This window comes from Dreissena polymorpha, chromosome 2, assembly GCF_020536995.1.
Source record: "Dreissena polymorpha isolate Duluth1 chromosome 2, UMN_Dpol_1.0, whole genome shotgun sequence".
NCBI lineage: Eukaryota > Metazoa > Mollusca > Bivalvia > Myida > Dreissenidae > Dreissena > Dreissena polymorpha.
In genome coordinates, this window is record NC_068356.1 from 90821461 (window position 1) to 90846457 (window position 24997).

Sequence of the window (24997 nt, forward strand, 5' to 3'; positions counted from 1 at the left end):
TTATATTGCGTCAGAATAAAGTACACATCGTGACCATAAATATCAATATATATTAATCACAGCAGCAGTCTACACGTGAATGTAATGGCTTTCGGATTCTTTAATTGAACCTGGCGATTATTTGTATGACCCATGAGGAATCAGCTGTCATATATGTTATGCAAAATTAACCACACAAATCTATAACGCCACGTTAGTTGTAACTAAAATGGGTCACATATTGATGTGTGTACAACTTTAGTTTTTGTTACTTAAATATACAAAAGAATGAATGGCTGTGTTGCAAACTATGGAAATTAAAGTAAAATAAATTTATTAAATTTCTTTATGATCAACTTAAATGACTGTAAAGTAAAGCATATGCACCATTTCGACAATCAACTTTTAGGAACATCATAATAATAAGTCCATCTCGCAGCTAAGAAATGCCATATTTGTCACGTAAGTGTTCTCACACGGCAGATTTAAATTTGCACCGATTACACATACATGTTTGAATGGCTCACTTTTACTTTTTTCCAGATTCTCATCACATGCAACGAAATTAAATTGACTTTTTATCCCCGTGGAAAATACAACTTGTTCCAACAAAGAGGGGATTTTGACCGATCACAATTACACGTAAAACTTACAAATGTATCATGCTTGGCGAGAATATAGTTTCTTAGAATTATAACGTTGTTTTTGTCTGAACATGTTACGTGCATAATACTTGCTGCTGGTTAAACGTTCAACAATATTCTCATGTTATACAAGTTAACCCTTTGCATGCTGGGAAATTTGTCGTCTGATAAAAATGTCGTCTGCTGAATTAAAAAAAGCATTTTCTTCGATTTTTTCAAAGAATACTATCAGAATAGCAAACAGTTTGGATCCTGATTGAAGAGACGCCACGTTCTGCGGCATCTCATCTGGATCCAAACTGTTTGCAAAGGCTTTCAAAATTCGGTTCCACCACTGTAAGAGTTTAGATTCACACAATGTTAAACTTCAGCTTCACAAATCAGAACCTTTATTATACAATCCGTCCTTTGTTTATGGCAAGGAACCAAGTGTCAAACAGTGATACACAAAAAGTAATAAACAAGACAAACACGTAAATAGAAAACCCAAAAGGATTAAGATAATGTGTTTCACCGCTTTTGCACCGTCAAAATAAACGGGTGGTAACTTGGATGGTTTTCAAGTTGATTGTTGATCCGTTTAATATGCTTATGTACACATAATTTGTTTTTTAAGCAGTTCATATTTCAAGATGTGGATTTGTATGATTCATGTTTATGTTGCTTCGTTACTTGTGTTTATTGAACATTTACAAATTGTTTAATTAGTGTATAAGGTGTATTTATGTTTGCTTTTCTGGAATATTGTATGTAATCACTATAGTTAATCTGTTTTCGTTATTGGTTAGTTTTTGCTTTTCATGTTAAAGGGGCCTTTTCACATATTTTGGCATTTTTTTTTAACTTATTCATTAAATGCTTTATATCGATAAATGTAAGCATTGGATCGTAACAGCTCCAGTAAAAAATCAAGAATAAAATTTAAAAAAGGAAAAGAACATTGCCCGGTCCAGGTTTCGAACCAGTGACCCCTGGAGTCCTGCCAGAGTCCTGAAGTAAAAACGCCTTAGCCTACTGAGCTATTCCGCCGAGTACACGTACTTGACGTATTTTATACCTTATATAAGCAATCTTCGTAGTTTCACAAAATTTAACGACAAAAACAGAACTCTCCAAATTATTCAATCGTTTCGCGTTGCAACGCTTTATAATTTTTAGGTTTTAAAATCGTCAAAAGATGCATATAATGGCTATATTAGACCATGGTAGATGTTCAGTATTACTGTTTCCTCACAAATATCATAACTAAAACGAAAATTTGCGAATCTGAAACAACTTTTTTCAATTTTGTCAATTTACCAAAGCGTGAAAAGATCCCTTTAAGAATACATAGTAGAAATGTGGATATCTGTGCAGACATGTTTGCATTGATTTTATGGTAAAGTCTAATATAGTGCTGTCAAATACTGCATGAGTAAGAATGAACTTTTGAGTCACAAGATTTACGTGCAAACATTTATAGTTCTACAAATAAAATACTAATCCATTAAAACTAAAACTTATCTTAAGAAATCTAACGCAAAACAAAACGAGAAGTGCTGCATTTGCAATTGAAACTAACTATTCAAGAATAGCAAACAATTAGTTCTGTCGCCGTGTCGTAGAGGATACGCTGAACGCCTAGCGGCCGGGAGCAAGCGCGATTAGGAGCGTTCCTTTCATCTCCCTCAAGTACACCAAATACTGGTTCTAGTCCCAAAAAAAGACTCGGTACCGTTTCAACAAGCCTCAGGCGTTCAATGCATGAGCTCAAATAAATATATTAGATAGGATATGGATAACCATGGCATGTCATATTACAAAGTGTGGACTATCACTGTTTTATTGTTTGTTGTTTTTCTTTAAGTAAGTTTTTTGTTTCTCATCTATTTTATATTTGGTTGGGAGGTGGTAAATTAAAGAAGGATTAAACTAGATCTGTAAGTTATGTCCCAATATTTTAATGGAGAAACTTATTTTGACACATTCTTACGAAAAATTGAACCAAAAAAGTGTGAAAAGGATTCTTCAAACCGACAAGTAAAGTATTAATCGCACTAAAATGTGTGTGATAAACAATTGTTCAATGCTAGTATATTGATTAAAATGAGTGGTCCTAGAGTATAAAATGTGTTTATATTTGTGCAATCGATTCCAAGGGATGCCAGTTAATATGATTAACCTATAAGCTAAGTATTGTGTGAATTCAATTTAAATGGATCATTATGTGCGAGCCTTGTTGTTCGTCGCCGTGGCGTATTGGATATGGTGTCCGCCTAGCGACGATTGGTGGACTGGTAAATTGGTTGGTGGTTGATATGTCTTGTAAAAAGCCTGACCGAATTTCGGTCACTATTTTGTTACGAACAAGGTGAATGTACATATGTTTTAAACGATTTTGTCAATACCTTTTCCATCGTGTTAAATACTAATGAAATTGCTCGGTAATTACTCACTACTTTTGAATGATCATTTTTATAAACTGCATTGGACATTTACTTTTTCCAACAGCTGGGTATTATACATTTGTTAAGTAAGAAATTAAGAAAGTGACATAACGGAGTGTATAGTTCGGCTCGACATTATTTTTAAATGGGGTTATTTATACCGAAAGGTTCTGATTATGTGTCAACTGCAAGGTATTTTAGTATATCATTGACATAAGAAGGTGTGATAATGAATGTGTCTAGCGAGTTAGCAATTGGTGCAAAAATGAAATCATAAATAATATACATGTACTATATAAATGCACTATAGTTCTGCATACATTTTCTCAGATGAATAAACATCAGAACAATTTCATAAATAAGGTCATTCACAGTCTCTTTTTCAAGTAGAATAAAGTTTTTACTATTTGGACTTGCATACAATAAATATCTTAAAGGCGACAACCATATCATCAACAGCTAATTTCAAAACGCTCGAACATGCGAATAAAAGAAAGTTAAAGTAACATTACTACTCAAAATCAACGAAAATTTCGTACACTATTTCGTAAAATAAAGCTAAACAATTAAAAATCATTGTTCCTTATGGCAATTGCCGAAATTTTAACACCAGATGTGGTCTGGTAAAATAGATGTTTGTGGATAAAAAATGCTCGTTTTTATTATGGTTTTGACAAGGTACCATTTTATCGTTCGTGTGTCGTATGAATCTTCGCAGGAATTTAGCATGGAATTTATTGTGGTCACAAATAAATAAAAACGAGCATTTTTTATCTACAAAAAATCTATATAATCATACCACATCTAGCGTTGAAATTGTGGCTATTGCTATAAGGAACACTGATTGTTTAGGTGTAAACTTTATTTTACGAAATACTTTACGAAATTTTCGTTGATTTTGAGCGTTATAGAGACATTGCAAGAACGCAATGCAAATGATTTACATGCTTTATATGCAGTGCAAAGAAAGCTTTTTTTTTAAATAAAACATGTCATACCGTAACCTAACTTTATAGTCAAAGTATTGATATATTTATTTAATCAGTCCTCGCATGCTAGTTGTCAATTTCGTTTTGAGAAATTTTAATATTTTTATTCCCTGGCGACATAAATAAACTGATTAAATCTGTCGGATGTCTATATTATTTAAACAATTTACAGACGTATTGCTGTATAGCTGTATCAATCTGCTTAAAGTCCTTCGGCTTAACAACGTGTTATTGATTTATTTATATTGAATTGTATAGACATCGTATCATTCCAATGCAATTTATGCTACTTTCTTCAAGACATACTGTGCTTTAAATATATGACGACCTAAAAGAAAATATTGTCAAAAGTACTTCACTCCAGCGTAAATATAAAAAACAAAATGGCGATGGATATAATATTACTCATTAATAAGTACGTATACTGAACCAATAAATTATCATCATCCTTGATCCCCAATTAACAACAAACATATTGTTACTTGAAATATTTTTAGCGTCATTTGTGCCCATGCATTTGCTTCGGAAAATAAATATTACATATCTATGTGACGTTAGATCACATTAGAATGTTGCACTTTTTAGTTACATGTTTTGATGCATGTCTAAATTGTTATAGTAAGCACGACCTGATTTTACAGTGACAGTAGTAACTCATTATTGGCAGCTGCAAAAAGTATAGTTTGAGCATAAATAGTTTTATTACAGTTATTATTGAAATAACGTATCATTGTAGCAAATGTGTGAAAATGCACTGAAGTACTTTTTTGGTTTCTTTTAAAATTGCTAACGGTAATAATTACGACGAAATATTAATCACACACTCACATGTATGTTTATGACGTCGAAATTGTTTGTGGTATTGGTAATTGTTTATACCTGGATTGAGTCAGCATCTTAATTTATCAAAATTAACCAATCTTAATCAGCATTTATTTGTTACAAAAAAATGAACAAATGAAATCTAATTACGACGTTTGCTGTTGTTAAATAAGTAGACTGCAAGAAGAAAAATACCTTCTTTGAAGGTATAAAGCAGAATAATTTTTAACCCCAACGTGTTCTTGTTTGTCCCTGATTCCCTTCGGATTGTTGGCAAATACACTAGCTCTATAGAAATCTATTTCTGCTGCAAATCGCATGGCTAAATATAATTTATTGGCAAATATACCATACATTTTGAGGAAAACAGATATAGACTATGAATTTATGAATATCACGAGCTGCATCGTATGTTTAGCAACAAGCAAAGGCAATGTCTGAATTAAATACTATACACTGTATCGAATGTTAAGTAACAAATACAGACAATATATAAATTAAATGCTCTGCATCGAGTATTTAGCAACAAGGAAACGACATGTATGAATAACATACGCTATATTACATGTTTATTAACAAGAAAAGGAAAATGAATCTCTTGTACAACACAAGTAACACATAACGTAATTGCTCTAAGTTCGGGCTCTCTAAATTTTTGGACGCCCCATTGTTTGACAAAATTATTTTTTTTGTGACCTTACGTTTTCGGACATACATATTTCGTCAATAATTACTGACAGTAAATGTTCGGACAGTTCACTTTACAATGCTATTTTATTACAATTCTGCTCTGTATCGCGTTTATCTTGAAACTTCGATAATGCTATTTTCAAGGTTTTAAAACCTGGCAAATGAATGTCCTAAGGACTACGATTGAAAATCTTGGTTCTCGGTGAATCTATTTACATAGTAAAAATAATAGAACGCTCTTCCAATTAAAACTGTTACTTAAATCCTACGCTGAAATATAACATTTACAATTGTAATGACTTTGCTCGGAAATGCATTTGCTTTATTTGAAATGGGTGAGGTGTCTCACTGGAAATAAATTATAGTGCTAAGCTTCTCGTGTGAGAAGATATTTTGTGAAATAGATGCTAAATGAACTGCATTCCTATGGGAACGCTCTGACATATTAAAATGCTGATGACATTTAGAGGAGTGAAATCACAAAACACTTGTCAAAGCATTGAGGATAAATGTAAACTTGATGTTTTTTGTGTAATTATGCTTTCATCATTTTCCAATGCGAATGGCATAATTTTCAGTTAAAAAACAATCCCATTCTTATATTGTATGGCCATATGACCATAGAATTATTTTCACCAAAGTGTTTGGGATGTGTACATGCTTTAAATAAATTAATTAATTAATAAATAATAGCAATAAATAAATACACATACGATGTTGTGATAAGAATAGTATAGAATAAGCTCCATATTCACAATTAAGCTAAAACTTTTAAAAATATGTTCCAGTAAGGTATCATGTTATGTGGTAATGTAAAATAAAGATATGCACAAATATTGCAGAAAATTTAGATCGCATGTTGATTCATGGAAGACATATTTTGTGGAAAATAACGCCATAATTGTACAGTTTATTTCTATCTTCAAACCTCGTTACATTAAAAACAAAAACATAAAAACAAACAGAAGTACGTTAACCAGAAAATAACAACAATTATTGATGTTTAATATTGGGTTGTAAACTCTGGATTAAAGTGTACTAGTAAGAGCTGGTCTACAATAAGACTAGCGTAGGTTAACAAGAACATTTTGTCTGGTAATGTTTCTGATGTTTTAACATTTGTGGTATCAATAAGCTGAATGTATGTCTGCTAACATTAATTAACTTGCATTACATTAAACGTATCAAAAAATACATCCATTTGTATGTTTATCACATGAAACACAAAAGTGACTTGCGTGATAACTCGTCTCATGCACACGGACAACTGGCGTATTAAGAATATTATTTTAATGAAATTGTATCATACATTTTGCTTAATGGTACTTTCTAGGAATCGTTTTCATGTGTGAATGCAATTTATCGTGATCTCCAGTCAAATAAGGTTATTATTGACGTCTCTAAGCATAATGCTTATAAAGTTCTGATACAATTAGCTGCAACGTTATGGTATGGCCCTCTCTGAATATAATACATATCAATAAACAAAATAAGACAATAACTTGTAATCATGGAATAATTGAAAGGTTTTTGTACGATTACTGACATTATTGACACAAGTGATTATATACCGCAAAACAAACGTTTTAGTGTGGTTAAGTGACACGAATAGGTTCTTTGCTATAACGATAATTATAAATTTGGTCTTCTTTACGCGATCATTTTTCTCATTAGAATTTATTTCCGTGACCGTTCTTAACGTTCACGTTTGCTTAGTCTCAGTTTATGTTGGTAAAGAATGACACCTGTTTGTATTTTTAAATAGGAAATACTGACGAACATAAAAGTTGTTGGCATTCACTTTGATGTTTTAGGTATGAACCTCGTTGTTTGATGTATTGTATCAACATATCGACAATTGCATTTTATCGTCAAATACACCACATTCCCAACTGATTTTTTAAGTAAAATACCACGTAAATACACACATTTAACTATTAATTATCCGCACGGTTAACAGTACGTTGCATTGATACAATATGTTCATTATTAAAAACATCGAACACTGCATTATCTTTTCTTAAGATCACTTCATATTTCTCGCAAGCACAATCAGTTGCTTATTTGTATTCATCAAACAGAAGATTCGGAAAATAAGTGAATCTATCTTATCGAGTAATCTTGTTAGTAATCGTGTTATTCTTTTACCTTATGTTATAGAGGTCATCGACCGTACTAAATTATTACCGTCTCCAGATTACTAGTCTTGAAAAAAAGTACCAACAATCATTGACACAACATGTAATAAAGTTACCGTGCACATTATGGTAAATGATCGAGTTCATACATGACGAAACTCCAGACATATCATCAGAATTGATATTTTGTTACAATCAGCTTGTATTTAAGTTACGGCAAGTGGCCATTTTCATATTCAGTTCAGGACATTGACTTAAACACATCACAACATAATGATTATAGCTACAGTTACTTTTTAGAGCGCAGAATGCAAAAACATGGTTCGGGTTAAAAGGCGCGTGTAACCTCACACTAAAAATTTCAACCGAGTTTACATTTCTATAATAAACACTTGAACAATTTTGAAGATATTTTAATTTGAGTTTTTATACAGATAAACAGAAAACATTGTTATGCGGCAAAATGTCATGTGCAGTAATCGGCACAAATATGGAGTATCAGTGAATATAACAAATAACACGTATATAGGTTAACGAATTAAAAACTATTCTTTACGTTTATAGCTTAACAATAAATCAATATGCACCGAACCAACTGAACGTCTTCATCTCCAATCTCTATTATAACAACCACGGCATCCATAGCTGTTTTCAATTTGTTGAAGCAGTAATTCGATGACCCTTGAATCACTATTGACAGGGCTCTATGATTGGGAGGTATGGTTTCATATCGGGCGTCTCTGTTCTGTTTGTGGTCCCTCTAAATTTCGACACCAAATAAGTGTTTCATTTTTGCCTAGAGCAAGTCGATAGTTACATATTTTGAAAGTTATGTCCGCTACGCCTTGCATTATGGGTGATTTTACAGTGTAATTTTATTAAGGGTCGATAACAAAACGTTTTTCTGGCGTTTGTAGAAGTATGTATTGAATACATTTCGGTTTTCTGTACATGATTATATATAACTTACCTGTTATGTTCGATGTTTGCTGATATAATGTTTTAATGGAAACATGTGAACGTTCATTATTCCATTCATTACCTCGTATTATATAACAATGTAATTGACAAATAGCGTTTGATGTAAGAACCGATATATGTTTTTCAAATTGAAATTCGCAATACCTCTATGGGATATCACTTTTTATGAAAACTTTTATTTTGACCCCGATGATAGTACATTAGTATTTCTTCACTCTCATTGCGTTTAGCCGATGAAATTCCAATATAGAAATATATTATCAGCGTATTAAATGTTAAGGTCTTACGAAATACAGACATGTCTACCGTTATTATTCTTTCTCAGAAGACAAATTGTAACACGAAACCGTCAATTGTATGTTGTTACATATTTGTCACAGAAGTTAATACAGTTTTCGAACAAGGCATCTCAAGGTTGTGTCTGTCCGGAGATATTTGGTTTGCGTTGTGTTGTTTTTCACTCGGCAACGATGAATTGTCTTGAAATTGTCACAACACATGATGCAAACAATTGCTTGTAATTGGAAAGAGTAAACCATTAAAATACCTTGTTCAATGTTCGACCCTGACCCTTTAAAAGACAATGCCTTAAACGACAGAAACACATTAATTGCTTATCATTAAGTATTGAATTAAATGTATTTATGCAAAATGGTTGAACTTTTATTTAATAATCGTTATTGTCCATTGTAATAGTCAAACATAGTTTAGAGACAGGTATTCGAGTTTAATAAAACCATAATCAAACAACAAATTGCATGTGTACCTAGTTCACCCGTATTTTAAATATTCATTGTAAGTGCTTTAAAGTAATTTTTTCAAGAGCAGCGCAATATATCTGTTTAATTTGTATTAACCACTTTGAGAATTTTGTTGAGACTTAAAACTTACTTGAATTTCCTGAACTACATCTGCACTATATAACAAACACAAAATTATAAAAACGCATGCTTGTGTCACCAAATAAAATAGGGGCACAGACAATCTTAGCAGCACCAGCATGAGAGATGCCTTCTAATAGCATGTGTACATTTAGGTACAGAATGAAACAAAGATATGATGATATACGAATAGAACATGGCAGAATGTTACGTCCATATGTATAGCATATAAAAGCGTGACATGTCAGTGCCTCGATATATATGAAAACTATAGCATACATTACAAGAATAAAATATTATAAAGTTCTTATGTAATTTGCAACGCATGCACAATTTATTTGAAAAGTTATACTTGAATGAATTGTGATATTAATACAAAAATATTAGTTAAAGTTATAAATCTGTAACATACTGTTCTATATCATCTCGGCATTACATTCTTCTCAGACATAGACATTATACTTCTTTTCAAATGAGCATTTTCGTTTCACTATCGATATTTTATCAGAGTCAAAGACAACGGAGGCTTGTCAATTTAGCGGCCAGCGAAGCTTCATTCTAGCATGCACAATTGAGCTTTCTGATCAGAAGCTACACTGGATGTTATAAAGTACAATACGGTTTCATGGCTTCGCACGCGAACAGAGTATCTCGTGACGAGACTGTGTAAATACTAATTCTAGTCTGAAGCTACGCTGGTCGAAAATTTAAAAAAACGCATGACGTGGCTCATTTGATTTTCAGTTACAAGTCAATCTTCTTAACATTGAATTAACTGGTTGCTATGCCAATATGTCCACATGCCAACATGCTTCTATATCCAAACAATTAAACAACTGTAAGTAGCTATAAAACTATGGGTTTCCTGTCAAATCAAACTGTTTCGCTTCTGAAAATCCTAAAATCATATTTCACGACGACTACAAATAAGTTCGGTCCAAAACTTTGTGTCAAGTCATGATCTACTACCCCATATAATTATTTTTATAGGAGAAAATTGTCTGCTTTTCTTAATTCAGAATGATGACGAATACAAAGCGAATGTTTCCATGGAACGTCAAATCAACGATATTTAAACCGGTTCGATTCAGTTGAATCATCTGTTTTCGTTTTTGAAACACTATTATTCTAAACGGTAATGTTTATATTGAGTTTTTTTAAACAAATATATGTGTTCTATTTATATTTCAGTGCATATAGTATTCTGCACTGTATTCAAACGATATGTTATATGTTACATAGTATGCTGAAGTCTGGCTTGCATACACAATTTAACACGTTATGTTTTATGGTTTTTGTGTTATGAATTTGAATATGTTTTCTATGTATGAGTTAGGAATAGGAAGAAAATTGATATGACAACGCATTATCAGCCAGGTACCAGAGTCACGCTTTTGTGCACAAGTTATCTTCGGAAAGTCGACAATACAGGTTTGAATAGATATTCCGAATTGGAACACAGTAGCATGCATTTTTTAATCGTTTGCATTCCGTTCACTTTTTTTGTTAAATTGGTGTAAAATAAAATATTTTTGGTCAAAGATACATATGCGACAAGCTCTGAACAAATCGGTTGGAATGCATCTGCGTAAAATGTCGTCCTAGACTACAAAGGGAAGTTTGCACAGGCTTTTCCGCGACCAAAATATGTTCTGCACAAACATATTAATAAATCGCACCAGTACAAAAGTAATGAACCACATGTTACGTCAGCAACAACAACACGCGTATGAAACGCTTATGTAGAAAAAGGCGTAAGTAGATATGTTAAATTAAATTAGTGACATACGCGGACATAATTCGTTTAGTTGTATTCCCAGTTACATGGTAGATTTGTAAGACGTTTCGTTCTCAGCGACAATAATGACGACCCGGGTTCATACCACGCCGCTTTTTAAGGCAATTTTATGCCTAAGGGAAACGTTATTATTAGCAGCACTATCTTTCCGCTCTACGATTACCCCGCCAGAGGCTATGCGCAAGCTATGAATAATGTATTCCGCGGAGAATGTGTGTGGTATTTATTGTGCAGAAATCATAGATTGAAAATCAGTTCCGTAGTCGCGTATCGGGACATGAAATTAAGTAAATTAAATCAGCATAAAAAATAATACAGATTAAAATGTTTAAGAGTAAAAATGGGGGCATTTTGTCAAACTATTTATGTAAACTCAGCATATTTATAGTGTTACAGTGTTTTATCGATTATTGTTTATACTAAGCAACAAAATGGTAAAATCACCATAACGTTTTGTTCGACAGCGCAAAAAAGCAAATCGAAAATTGTCTTTTTTCACTTCGGGAAAGCTATCTCCATCTACTCGATCAATTGTTAAGACGTGTACGAAACAATATTAACCAAACGTGTTATGATTTCATTCATTTTTATTGATAAGTTTACTTTAAGATTTTTTTTCGGTATACCATTTTACGATATTAGCTTTTCAGAAGGAAAAGAGACAATATGGTATATTTAAGTAAACGACAATGATTCATTTTGTATCAGCAAGCAATTGAAAGATTTAAAGCAATATTCTTACTATGCATTGGTCCCAAACTTGTGTGAACCCAACTATAAAAACAAGTATTTCAAGTAATTAAAATAAACAAATTTCTTGTAATGGTTACATTTATGGCTCCGTCTTGTCTTAATATGTATATCACTTGTATTAGTGTTTATAAAAACGCAACACTATATTTAATGCATTTGGACATATGAATACTTAATTATCAAATACAATTTTCATACACTTAAATAAGTGACCCACTAACATAAGATGGTATGATTTCTGGTTTGCTGCATATGTCGTTTGGCAGCAATTGCTTTTGCAACAACTTAACAATCCCTTAATTATCGGGTCAGAAACTGTCTAAGAAACGACACTGTATAGAAACGACATTACTAAAATGTTCAAGAATGTTCAGTATAACGCACACTTTCCTCTAAATAGTATATTTAACTTGCATTACTTTTACAAATAAACAAATATCTTCTCTTAATGACCGGACTGACTTTTTCCTGAAATTACATTTGCGGTAATGGAAACATTTAAGGTTGATAGTGTTGATATACAAACAGTTTATTGTGTTTGACTTCTCCTAGCTAAGAGATATATTTGTAAGATGCTAAATGGAGTGTATCCAAGAAAGACCACTCGTATAATCAAAATGGTGAACAACAAGCGCCGTCATTAGAGAAGCGAAATTACAAAAAACACGTGTCTTAGCACTAAGGATTCGTCCAACTAAGAGCTTTAATTTAAAATTTTGCCATTTGCATTTTCATTGTTCGATAGGATTAAAATATGTATAGTTCAGTACATTTACATATTCGTATTTAAACACATTCAACAAAAAATCGATTTTGGAAACAGTTTGTATGTTTAATATATCAATGTAAATGTTCAGACTTATACAATATCATAGTTCAACAAACTAACAGAAAGCAAAATAAAAATATTAAGACCATTCTTATGTTACACAGGTAGAACATCTAACTATAAACACGCAATCAACTCTTACATGTACATGGGCCATACTCAGTTAGCATGAGCATAGCCATGTTTGCTTGTTTCTGTAACTTAAAAGTGGATGTTGTATTAAAAATATGCTCAGATTTTAAGTTAAAAAAATATTAAGATAAAATTGATCAGACAGTAAATACTAGCACACTATTTAAGACTTGATTAGATTTTTCAATTGATAGATAAAATTAGGGGCAAGTTTAGTCTACAGTTGTGTTTGTAGTGCGGAGACTGTTCTGACATATTACACGTAACAATTTAAGTGTAAAAGAATGCGAGAGACTGTAACAACATCTAGTATTTATTTAAATTCATTTATCGTCATTCATTGTTTATTCTTATATTTACTTGAACGTGTGTCCATTCATAGTAAAACATTGGGCACTGATTAAATGATAAGATATCGAAAACAACGTTTTACCCCCTGGTACTTAAATTTAACAAATCGGACTTTGATAGTTCTCCACGATATGCAATCTATACTTATAACATGACAATACGTCGGAATAAAAGTGTGCGACTAAACATGTATTCATACAGGTTTTCGGATTTTACAGTTTGTTTCCGACCGCTAGGATTGGCGTGAGTCAGTGTCACCAATGTCGTTTTATCCCTTCATACGTACATGCATATTGATAAAACATTATAACCTTCAAGTTCACTTTAAATTTATTGGCGTCGCATTGAAGTGCGGCGACAAGTTTGTAATACGTTGTGTTTTTTTTTCGCTTGTGAGAGGAGAAGTTATTTTACGGATCAATGTATATATTTTTGTTGTCAGAATATCTTGCATAGTGGTGATTTTTTGTGTAAATTAGTGTAAATAAGTACTGCATTTGTGCATATTACATTTGCTACAACATTTATTGCCAATAATGCAAAGCTAATTCTTTTAATAAATAACCGATCACAGGGACTGGGCAATAATAAAAGATCACAGGGACTGGGCAAATACGCGAACCGGTGAACTTTCTGGTTTTGTATAAAAACAAAACATAGTCAAACTATATTTATTTTGTGGTTTTTCTAACAATAGCGCAGACTTTTGCTGTTCGAGTTTTGGTTAACGCGTATTTTCTTCAATTTTACAAGACGACATCGATTACACGGTTTATTGCTTTATTGATAACCGTTACACTACAGTCACTTATTAATGTCAGTTAGAAGGTGATTTTTCAAGCGGTTCCGTAGTGTAGTGGTTACACGCTCGCTTCACATGTGAGAGGCCCAAGGTTCGAGCCCCAGTAGAATCAAATTATTTTATTTGTGTTCTATGTTAACCTTTTGTTTTGATGTAGACATTTTAGTTTAAATAAATATGCTGTTTTATTGTAACCATTTTTTGTTTTTATTATGCCCATGAAATATATGTGTGAGAGGGTGGAGGGGTTCGTAAACACATTAAAACTTTTACAGTGTTTTCATATCAATGAGTACTCAACCCCTATCGTAAATGAGAAACGTTAGAATAAGTTCAGAATCATCTCCCCTTCAAGTTGAGAAAATATGAAATTACGCTTTCAAGATGAAGCAGATTTTTTAAAACCTACACAGTTCTGTTCCATTCATAACAACTGCACACGGATGCCAGTAAAAAAAGGAAACCAATGTTAATAAAATGAACTATGAAATATTTGGGGGTTACAACACAGAATCATAGATAATGGTAATTTGGAGGTTATAACACAACATCATAGATAATGGTTATTTGGGGGTTATAACACAAAATCATAGAAAATGGTTATACCAGTATCTTTTTCTATTTTCTTTAAAATAATCGGCCAATATATTAATATTTACAGTAGAAAAAAATCGTTCCATGTAACTTCATTGCGTGCCTTTTACACTGAAATTCCCGACGCCCTTTGATGCTTTGCATCAATACTTATCTTGTGAAAATGTCAGATAATACGTAAAGTATGTGTTTACATGTACTGTCAACCTGACCTTGCCTATCATTCATAAGCGGTGCTACAGGCCAGCATGCTTTATTAAATCAGTCCAACAATTGCAATATATTATGGTCGGGTCGGTGAGGCTTTGAAATGTTATCATTTATTGTACTCATGTAAATAAGCACATACCTGGGTAAAAAAAACAACATGGAAACATGATTTGATATGGTTTTTCTAAACAATTCCCATGCCCGCAAGCCATAATGAATAACCTATAACGATAAGTTGCGATAAATTTCTATAGCAGTATATAATATTTTTGTTAAATGATGGCGTGTGGGTCGCTTTATCTTCGATATTTTACTTGTGTACTATTGCTCTTAATAAATACCTTTTTCTCAAATGGGTTTCCGTAAGAATCATTTCATGTATGACGTAATAATAATGTCTTTCTTGTTGCACACTTAATGGAGCAGTTTTATATTTGGAATGGCATGCACAATATATTTAAATAACAACGCAAACACGCACAATACAAATTAAACAATAAAATATGCGTGGTTAGTATTACATTCCAAGAACAGAATTGTATGGATCAATGCATGAAGTATGCATGGAAACAAAAACTGATTGATTAACAAATATATTTTAGAGAAATCCCAATAATTGAATATTTAGGCAATATTTGATTAGATATTTATTTTTGCGGCTTTTTCATGATGTTTGTCAATTACATTAGAATTTAAATTGTGTTATCCCTAGAGATATACAAAAATTGATGTATACATCTAAATGCTTATTCAATTCGTACATTTCATACACTTGTTACGTGGTATGTCAGTAAGTGTATACATCACATTTTTGCTATCTGATAATTTCGAGTGCCAAATGCCTCGGCGTTTTAGTGTAATGCGTGTTATGTGCAAAGATGATCAGTAACTCGCGGTAAATATTCCGTTGTCAGTGCATTATAAGAAGCATATTGTATTTGAATAAACGTGGGTTCGGACGATGCTTTCACAAAAACCTTCATTATTTGAACAAAACCTATTACAATTAAAGCAGATCAAAAACTTTAAAATGAAATTAAAATTGCATTTAAATCTACTAATATTACATTATATATATATATATATATATATATATATATATATATATATATATATATATATATATATATATATATTAGGTCGGAGCTTAAAAAGCATAAAAAAAATTAAAGACATATTTTTGCTCATCTCACCCCCCTAGTCTGTTCGATATCATATAAAAACACTTTATTCAAAGTTTGAGCAATAAATAATTGTGTTTAGGGGAAGCTCAAGTGCCTCAAAATTTATCAAAATGGTAAAAAAAGCAACAAATTTCCCAACGTTTATGAGTTTCTCTCTGGATTTATTTTAAATAACAAAATTTATACTTTCAACATAACAATCTTCTTCAGTTTTGACAACAAATGATGATCTCAGTCTAACAACATCCAGGGAAATCTAGATTTTGTTGTATTAATGGCTGCCCGGACAGAGTTTGCTTTCTGCTATCGGGATACAACCTACGATGGTCCTCATCAACTTGAAGAAGGAATTGCACATGTTAAAGACCCACTGTACTCTTGAATGAGAGCCACCCCACGCTAAGCTTGGTCATTGACAACTTTAAGGGACTACTGCATCACAGGTCTGCCTGAAATCATTTCTGTCCTGCCACAAGTGTTGATAAACTGCGAAAAATCCATGTGGAAGTTCCAGCAATTGTATCAGTTTAATTGACTTTGCAGTGACAAAGTTTTCCAAGTTTTTGTCCTTTTGAATGAAGTCAGATAAACAGTTAGTCCCTTGGAATTATCAAACTCATGGACCTCATTCTGGATGGAACTTACCATCAGTCTCTTTGTAGAAGAACTGACACGACAATCAAAGAAGGCCAAGCCAACAAGTTCCTGTGAAAGTACCACAAGTGTTTGGAAAACTTTTGTGCAGTTGACTTTGCAATAAATGAATGGATTGATGAGTATGCAAGTAATGACTTCAGAAGCAGCAGGTCACTGTATGGAGCGCATGGCGCTAGAGGGGCAGAGATCCAGGCCTGCAGTAGACACACACTGCAAACACACACACATCACACAATCCTCTTTCCTCTGCTAGAGTCAGTTTGAACGGAGACTTGAAAATCCAGATCTTGAGACTGTATAGGACTTTGGACATCCAGCGGGCATGGTGCATGGCACCAGTTTACATGACACGCACTCCTCCCACAGGAGCAGCACCCAGAAACACAATCACAAGTTTCAAGAATTATTTGTAGTCATCTCTTGGCAGACTCTGTTTGTTGGCATATTCAATGATGTTTTCTCGCACGTCTCAACAAGACCAGCCACATGATCATCTGCGATTCCCGGTTCAAACTTTGCTGTGTCAATGAATACCCAGTATTCCTGGAACCGTTTGAAAAGTGGAACTTCTGCAGAAGCTGTGGCTCCCATACATACTTTGAACTCTGCACCAATTATCAGTTCCATAATGTGGTGCCTACAAGCCAGCAATAGGAGATCCATTTCAAGCTTCTGCTTAAGGACACATGCTCCAGCAATTCGACCTGTATTTGAGCTGGTGGTGTCAAAGCACATAGCCCGGATCTTATCCGCTATGCCCCATTCTTGTATGGCTCCAAATACAGCAGATGCCTGAGCCCCACCTGATCCAGATGGAAGCTTGGCAACTTTAAGTAGCTGAGACACGCCTTTTCCTGAAACCAATATAGGGAGACAATCAACCTTCTCCTTCCCAATTAGATCAGGAATCAGTTTCTTATCCATCTTGAACAACAAGAGGAGTGTTACCCTGAAACTTGACCTTAATGTTTGCAGCTCTTTGGCTTCTGTATTCCTTTGTTCACACTAGACAGGACCTTGCCTCACTTCTATTTGCAAATCTTACCATTTACATGTAATAAATTAGCTTTAGTTACTGATTAATTTGGGGTGTAGAATGTTGTTTATCTCATATTAATATGTCTGATATAAAGCATTTCAAACGAAAATTATTTTAATTATTTACTTACCAAAATGTCATAACTGAGGTTAGGCTGGACACCAGGTGACAAATCAATTGTCAAGCACCAACATAACATAAATCAACTTAAAAACATTTCATGCAGATGAATTAAAATAACAACATGTCACATCAATGATTCAAGCAACTATGCTGCAGTAACCACTCTAACACTGTAAGTCAGCATACAAGTCTGGAAAAAACAATAATATATAAACATCTAGATTATTGATCCTTGGTATTTATAGGTTATTAGACGTTTCACTGTACAATACGGCGATATATTTGGACGAGCATACAGTTTGACGTCATATTGGACGAGCCGTTAGGCGAGACCAATATGACTTCAAACTGTGTGCGAGTCCAAATATATCCCGTATTGTACAGTTTAAACGTCTAATAACCTTTTTATTCTATATCCCTTTCTTCAGCTCTTTGTTTCATTTTAATTTTGATTTTAAAATGCTTTAATTGCATCTATGCTATTTTCAAGACAAGCGCCCGTGTACGTCGATTATAGTACATTCGGATACTTTTTCTCGGTAACGGCTTTTATCATTATAAAACAATTGCTTAGTGCACTTGTACTCAAATGTCCAATATGGAAAAAATACACACTTTTTGGATCCAATACCGGAATATATTGGACGGCCACATGGTACATATGAAGAATGCCGATTGGATGAATTTATTGGATATAGAATAATAAACTTTAATGATGGATAGTTGTGATGTCAATATGAAAATACCAATTTTATTGGCGTTTTAAGAAAGGCCTTTTAATTTATTGCAAGAATAATTATATTGGCATTTAGCGTACAAAAATGATCGTACAACACTGCATGTTAAGATTTCTAGAAACTTCACAACCATAGAGCTACCTCTAAATATTGTTCTTGTGTGGTCATATTTTAACAGATTTGTTTTTTCATACATATGAACAAAATAAGAGGATGAGAAGATCATATTTCAAAAGTTAAAAAATAAGCCCACCCTAATATATATATATATATATATATATATATATATATATATATATATATATATATATATATATATATATATATATATATATATATATATATATACCGGTACCTTAAATTTGACTTATGACAGCAGTATTAACATATATATAATCGGACGACTTTCTTTCTTTATTTTATTTTATCTTAATCGTCGGTCAAAAAGGATTGTGATCAACATCTATTATCATAGATTACCCTTATTGCTCTCCGACAACCATTAGCCATGCCGATAACAACTGGCCATCTCTTAATAAGGGTCATGCATGTAATAAATAAATAACAATTGATCTATACAGAGGGTAGTTGTACTTGAATTTATGTTTTCAAAGAATAAATTGTGATATTTTGTGTTTGTCATGCTATGCTGTGTGTTTCTCATGGAATGCCGTGCATTTGTTTTACTATCCTGCAAGATTATCTAACAGTGTGTAGTTTGCATTCTCCATAATGTAAAATAGCGTAGCATGGCAAACAAACAGCAGCATACCATGACACATACACAGCTAACCATGACAAATACACAGCATATCAACACAAACACACCACATACCATGACAAACACTCAGCATTAAATGACACATAAAGCAAACCATCACAAACACGCAGCATATCATCACTACACACACACACCACATACCATGACAGAAAAACAGGATACCATCACAAGACACAGTATACCATCACAAACGCACACCGCATAATATTGCAAACACACAGCATATTATTATAAGCATAATATTATATCATATGATTTAATCCTACATCATTTAAATGAAACACACAGCATACCATCACAAACCCACAGCAAACCGTGACAAACACACAATATACCATGACAAATACACAGCATACCATGACAAACACACAGACTATCATCACAAACACACATCATATCATCACAAACACACATCATATAATCACAAACACGAAGCATACCATCACACACACACGGCATACCATCACAAACACACAGCATAATACGGTAACCACACAGCATACTATAATGAGCACGTATCATATGATTTAAACACACATTATTTTAATGAAACAACCGATATATCAATAGATAACATGAGACAGACAAGGTTTTCCATGGATCACACTTATATATGGTCTAGTTTTTGTACGTGCTTTAATTAGTTTCTAAACAAATTAGAAACCAAACGGTTGACATTTTATACAATATAAATGTTCTAAGGTCTTAACAACATAAATAGTTTGACATAATGCAAGCATATTGACTCTTAAAATTTTTCATCTGTATGATTCTTCGTGCAGATTAGTGAATGTCATGTCCCAATACGCGACTACAAAACTTTATGTCAGTCTATGATTTCTGCACAATCGATCACAAACATATTCTCCGTGGAATACGTAAATCATAGCTTGCGCATGTCCTCATATCCTTGTTGTTCATGGAATGACCCTATATCCAAAATGTTTAGTTTTTGTAAATGGGATATACATTTATTAAGACAATTTAACTATATAACATACTCAAAAGGATTGTGCTAGTAGACACAGCATGAACAAAGTGTCATAGAAAGCGAATTGTGCCTTTTATCTCCAATAATATGTGCAAAAATCTGGATAAATGGCAAACACGAAAACAAATCGTTCAGTGACAAGAAGCTTTACTTACGATTTATGTCATATTTAGTGAGATGAAATCCATATAATGTACATATTAATTTAACACAATATATTTTATACACAATACATGAATTTCAGGAAGTTTTACTGTTTCTATCTCAATAAATTACACTTTGATTATGCCTACCCCCATTCATTATCACGCAATGGATTTCAGTATAAATGAGTATATTACATCTATTTTGGGGTTTTCTAGTTTCTGTTCAAAAGCGACAGTTAAACACACTGATTTATTATACAATTTTTCTTTATATTGATATAATAAAACATAAATCATTAAATCGTAAGGGCATCCAAAGTCCAAAGGCAACCCATGCATACAGCTACAAATCACCACAAAATGTCAAGGTATTGTAATCTTAAATAGCATGAAATACATGTTGTAATGGAGACACTATCCACAATGCCACCATTTACAGACATGTTACAATAAGCATTAACTTAGATGCCAGCTAATTGCTTAGCATCTGCATAATTCGGCACTGATGGCTCATCATATGTGGAAAACTTCGAACCCGTTTTTAAATCCACGAAAGCAATCTGAGTTATATTCCCATTGAGATTATCTTCCCATGTTCTATTTATAGAAACTGGTAGGCACCAAAATATTCAAAGAAATGAAAGAACATGTACATTTTGTTCAATGAATGAAATTGAAGATGAGTACCATTTTGTTCTTATATGTCCTTTATATGATAATATTAGAAATACATGTATACCTGTTTTTTACAAAAGAAGACCAAGTATGTTTAAATTTGTACAATTGTTGAATGAGACTAGAAAATCTGTATTGATACGTCTAGCTAATTTTTGTATAAAAGCATTTAAACTTAGAGCCGAAAATTTATAGTCTTATGAGAGAATAGTTTTTTCCCCAAAATTGTGATTTTGTAAATAATTTATAACTGCATAATGTCTATATTTTATTTTTGCTCAATCACTAACGGATCATAATCATTTACTTAACTTTGTTTAACAATTAAGAGCCTTCTCTTTCTCTTTCATATTGCATTCTCACAAAAATCATCTATGTGTAAAAATGCATAAACATTTGTTGTTAGTTTGACGCATGTGTATGTATATGTATTTATGATTGATTTATTGTTTTTGACGATGAGCTGTATATGCTTAAGTCGCAAATAAACTATCTGTTCTGTTCTGTTATATTCGAATTCACTGTAACTCGAACTGTAATAAAGTCACACAATGCGTGTTTTAAGAATTCAATTATCCCTTTTTAAGTTTCATACTGACGCCTTACAGAATTGCTTTTATGAGAAACAATCCATTTTTAGGACAACAAGCACTTCACAAATAGACGACTCCCTGACCTCAACTTATCAAAGATGAAAATATGTGATCCATGATTTAATATGATAAAACGTTCATACTCGAAACAATATTACATTCTTGAAATGAGTTTTATTTCATGCGCATGGACAAAGTCGAAAGACAAGTTTATCATACTTAGATCCGTTGCTCTTAGGTCGAAGGTTACTTAGGCTGGCTCTGACTTAAGCTTGACAAGATCGAAATTTCCTCTGTAAATTGTTCCTGACAATGCTTCCACATGACATCTGAGACGAAATGATACAATGTACATACAATCACTTCTTTATACGTCAGCATCACGTTGTAAAGCAATAGGAAGATATTAGACTTAAACCAGATTGCTATTTTTTTAATTAATTTAATGGTTTGAAAATCAATTAAAAATGATATTTCAATATAATTAAATGTAATAATCAAATGCAATTAAAACTGTATTTGATATTGTTTGATCTGCTTTAATTATAAAATATTTTGTCAAAATAAGTAAGGTCCTTCTTAAGGCATCTACAGAACCCACGTTCAAATACAATATTCCTCTTATAATGTACCGACAACGAAATATTTATCGTGTGTTACTTATTGTTTTTAAAAATAAAACGAAACACAACTAAAACGACGCAGCATTTGGCACTCGATTTTTTTAGATAACAAAAATGTGCAAAATTTGGTGTATGAACTGTTTTATTTAAAAAAAAAACATTGAGATATATAAATCAATGTATTTATATCTCCGAGGATAACACAATTTAAATTCTCAGAAACTTAATTGAGACCCAACATGAAAAAGTAGACAAAATAAATATATAATCAAATATTGCCTGAATATTAGATTATTGAGTTTCTCTGAAATCCATGCGTATAAAACATGTAGATACATTGCATTGTGTTCTTGGAATATAGTTCTAAACACGCATACATCATGTATCTTATTGTTTTATTTATGTTTCGTGCGTTCTTGCGTTGATATTAAAATATAAACTATATGAGAGTATGCCGTTTTAAATATGAATCTGCTCCATTTATTGTGCAAAAAAAGAGACTTTAAATTACGTCATATATGAAATGGTTCTTATGAATACTCATTCTAAAAACACAGAATTTATTATTCAACGACAAACACCAAGAAAATATTTAAACACAATTTATTCACTAAAAAGGTTTGGCATTTAAATGTCAAGGCTGGGACGATTTGTATTAACAAGGTGCCAGAACCACGTGACTTTTTCGGCTATGTGTGGGACAATCGGATGTAAACAAAACGTCGCTTCAGGTAACATTTTTGATAATTTCTTCATTATTTCAAAACCATTTTCAAAAAAACAAAGACGAGTGCCCGGTCATTGTCAAAAGACACAACTTTGGTAAGATTGCGCTAAATTAATTAAGTAATTTTTCCAAAAAGTGCAACCGCGTGCTTGAAAACACACGAAGTGAAATGCTATGTATGGTATATTTTTCTATTAGATCAACAAAAACGTTGATTACAATGTTGTCAAGGGTTTAAAAAGTAGGGCGGACATTGTAATTCTTCATAGAGAAGCTACATACATTGTATGTTTGCGCACATACATCTGATTCGGAGTGTGTGTATTAAAATGTAATGATGCTATGTGTGGGACAAATTTTTTAAATGCTATGTGTGGTATACAAACTAAACTAGAGAATCGAAAAATTGACATTAACGTCAATAATATTTAAAGTCTGTCTGAATAACAATAAACATTATTGGTATTGTTTTGCGCGCCTTAAATATGATAATCACGACGTTCATGTTACTCAAAATTATCATGATTGTCGATAACTTATATTCATACTTTGTTTACTTTTAGAATGCCATTTGTTTGCGAACAGTGTGGCAGAGAGGTCAAAACACGGTCGGGGATCTCCTAACACAAAGCCACCCACGCACGGACAGGAAAATAGTTCCGTTGGGCAAACTTTTTCTTGTTTGTTTCTATAAAATTGATTGTTACAAAATGTTGAATTTTCAGTGAATTGTTACTGCCAACTAATGCACTTGTTTAATACACAAAATCGTAAGGATTGTTTGTGCAAGATGTCATGGGAATATAATTGCAACAAAACTACAAAAAGTGTTAGTTGTGTATTTTTAAGCAGGAATGTGTAGGCATTTTTGACTGTAACGATAGTTATTAAATAAGCATAAAGAGATCATACAGCATTTTTAAACAAATAGACACTAGGATCAATAACATTTTTTTTCTGGAAAATCTTGTATTCGTATCTAAATCCTATTGAGCTATCTGATATATCACGCATGCTTTTTTTTAAGTTTAACAGTTTATTTCATTTGTATTTTGTTCTCTTCAGGGAGATTAAAGTATTTTTGGAAGCACCTTCAAGAGACGTACTGATATCTTGATCAATGAAAAGTTGTCATATACAAACATGTATAGTAAATGTTCCAAAGTTTAAATGACTGTTTGTTTTATTACCAGATGGTGCAAGTATTGCAGAGAAAGAAAACAATCAAAGTAAACATTACATAAAAAATTGACATTCCAACAAATTGAACAACATTATATGATTTAATGTTTATTACTTGATGCAGTGGTAACACGATCTTGCAGCGCCCTTTCATGACCGGGGCGAATGAGTATTTTCATTAAACATCTCAAACTATTTTCAGTTATTCAGATTTCATTTGAATTTGAGTAAATGAAGTATTGATGCAATTCAATATGTTTGTTGGTATAATAACCCCCACAAGTCAAGACGTTTTGGCGATGATCATTTGTTATGACTTTATTGGAGCATTCATATGTTTGAATAGCAAGATTTGCCAATTCATAAATTTACTGATTACAATTTTTTTGTGAATACTAATGTACTTCTGTATGTATTTGGTGCTTTAATTTCTATTGTTACATGTGCATGCTAGTTATAAAGTAATGTTATTATTAATGACGTGTTATTTTGATATACTGAAGATATTCATATGAGATAA

The 24997-nt window shown here is 32.5% G+C and overlaps 1 protein-coding gene and 1 long non-coding RNA gene across 2 annotated transcripts in view; both read left to right on the forward strand.

Annotated features, from left to right (window-relative positions):
* The window catches only part of LOC127869897 (neuronal acetylcholine receptor subunit alpha-6-like), a 31799-nt gene extending 14675 nt beyond the window's left edge, over nt 1–17124 (forward strand). The window contains exon 3 of the mRNA XM_052412555.1: nt 16949–17124. Within this exon, the coding sequence (XP_052268515.1) occupies nt 16949–17124 (176 nt within the window). The remainder of the gene's footprint in view (nt 1–16948) is intronic.
* Nucleotides 17125–23226: 6102 nt separating this feature from the next.
* On the forward strand, nt 23227–24466 carry LOC127870352 (uncharacterized). Its single transcript, XR_008044772.1, has 3 exons — nt 23227–23299; nt 23859–23951; nt 24361–24466. It is a non-coding gene; the product is annotated as an uncharacterized LOC127870352 (long non-coding RNA).
* Nucleotides 24467–24997: the final 531 nt, after the last annotated feature.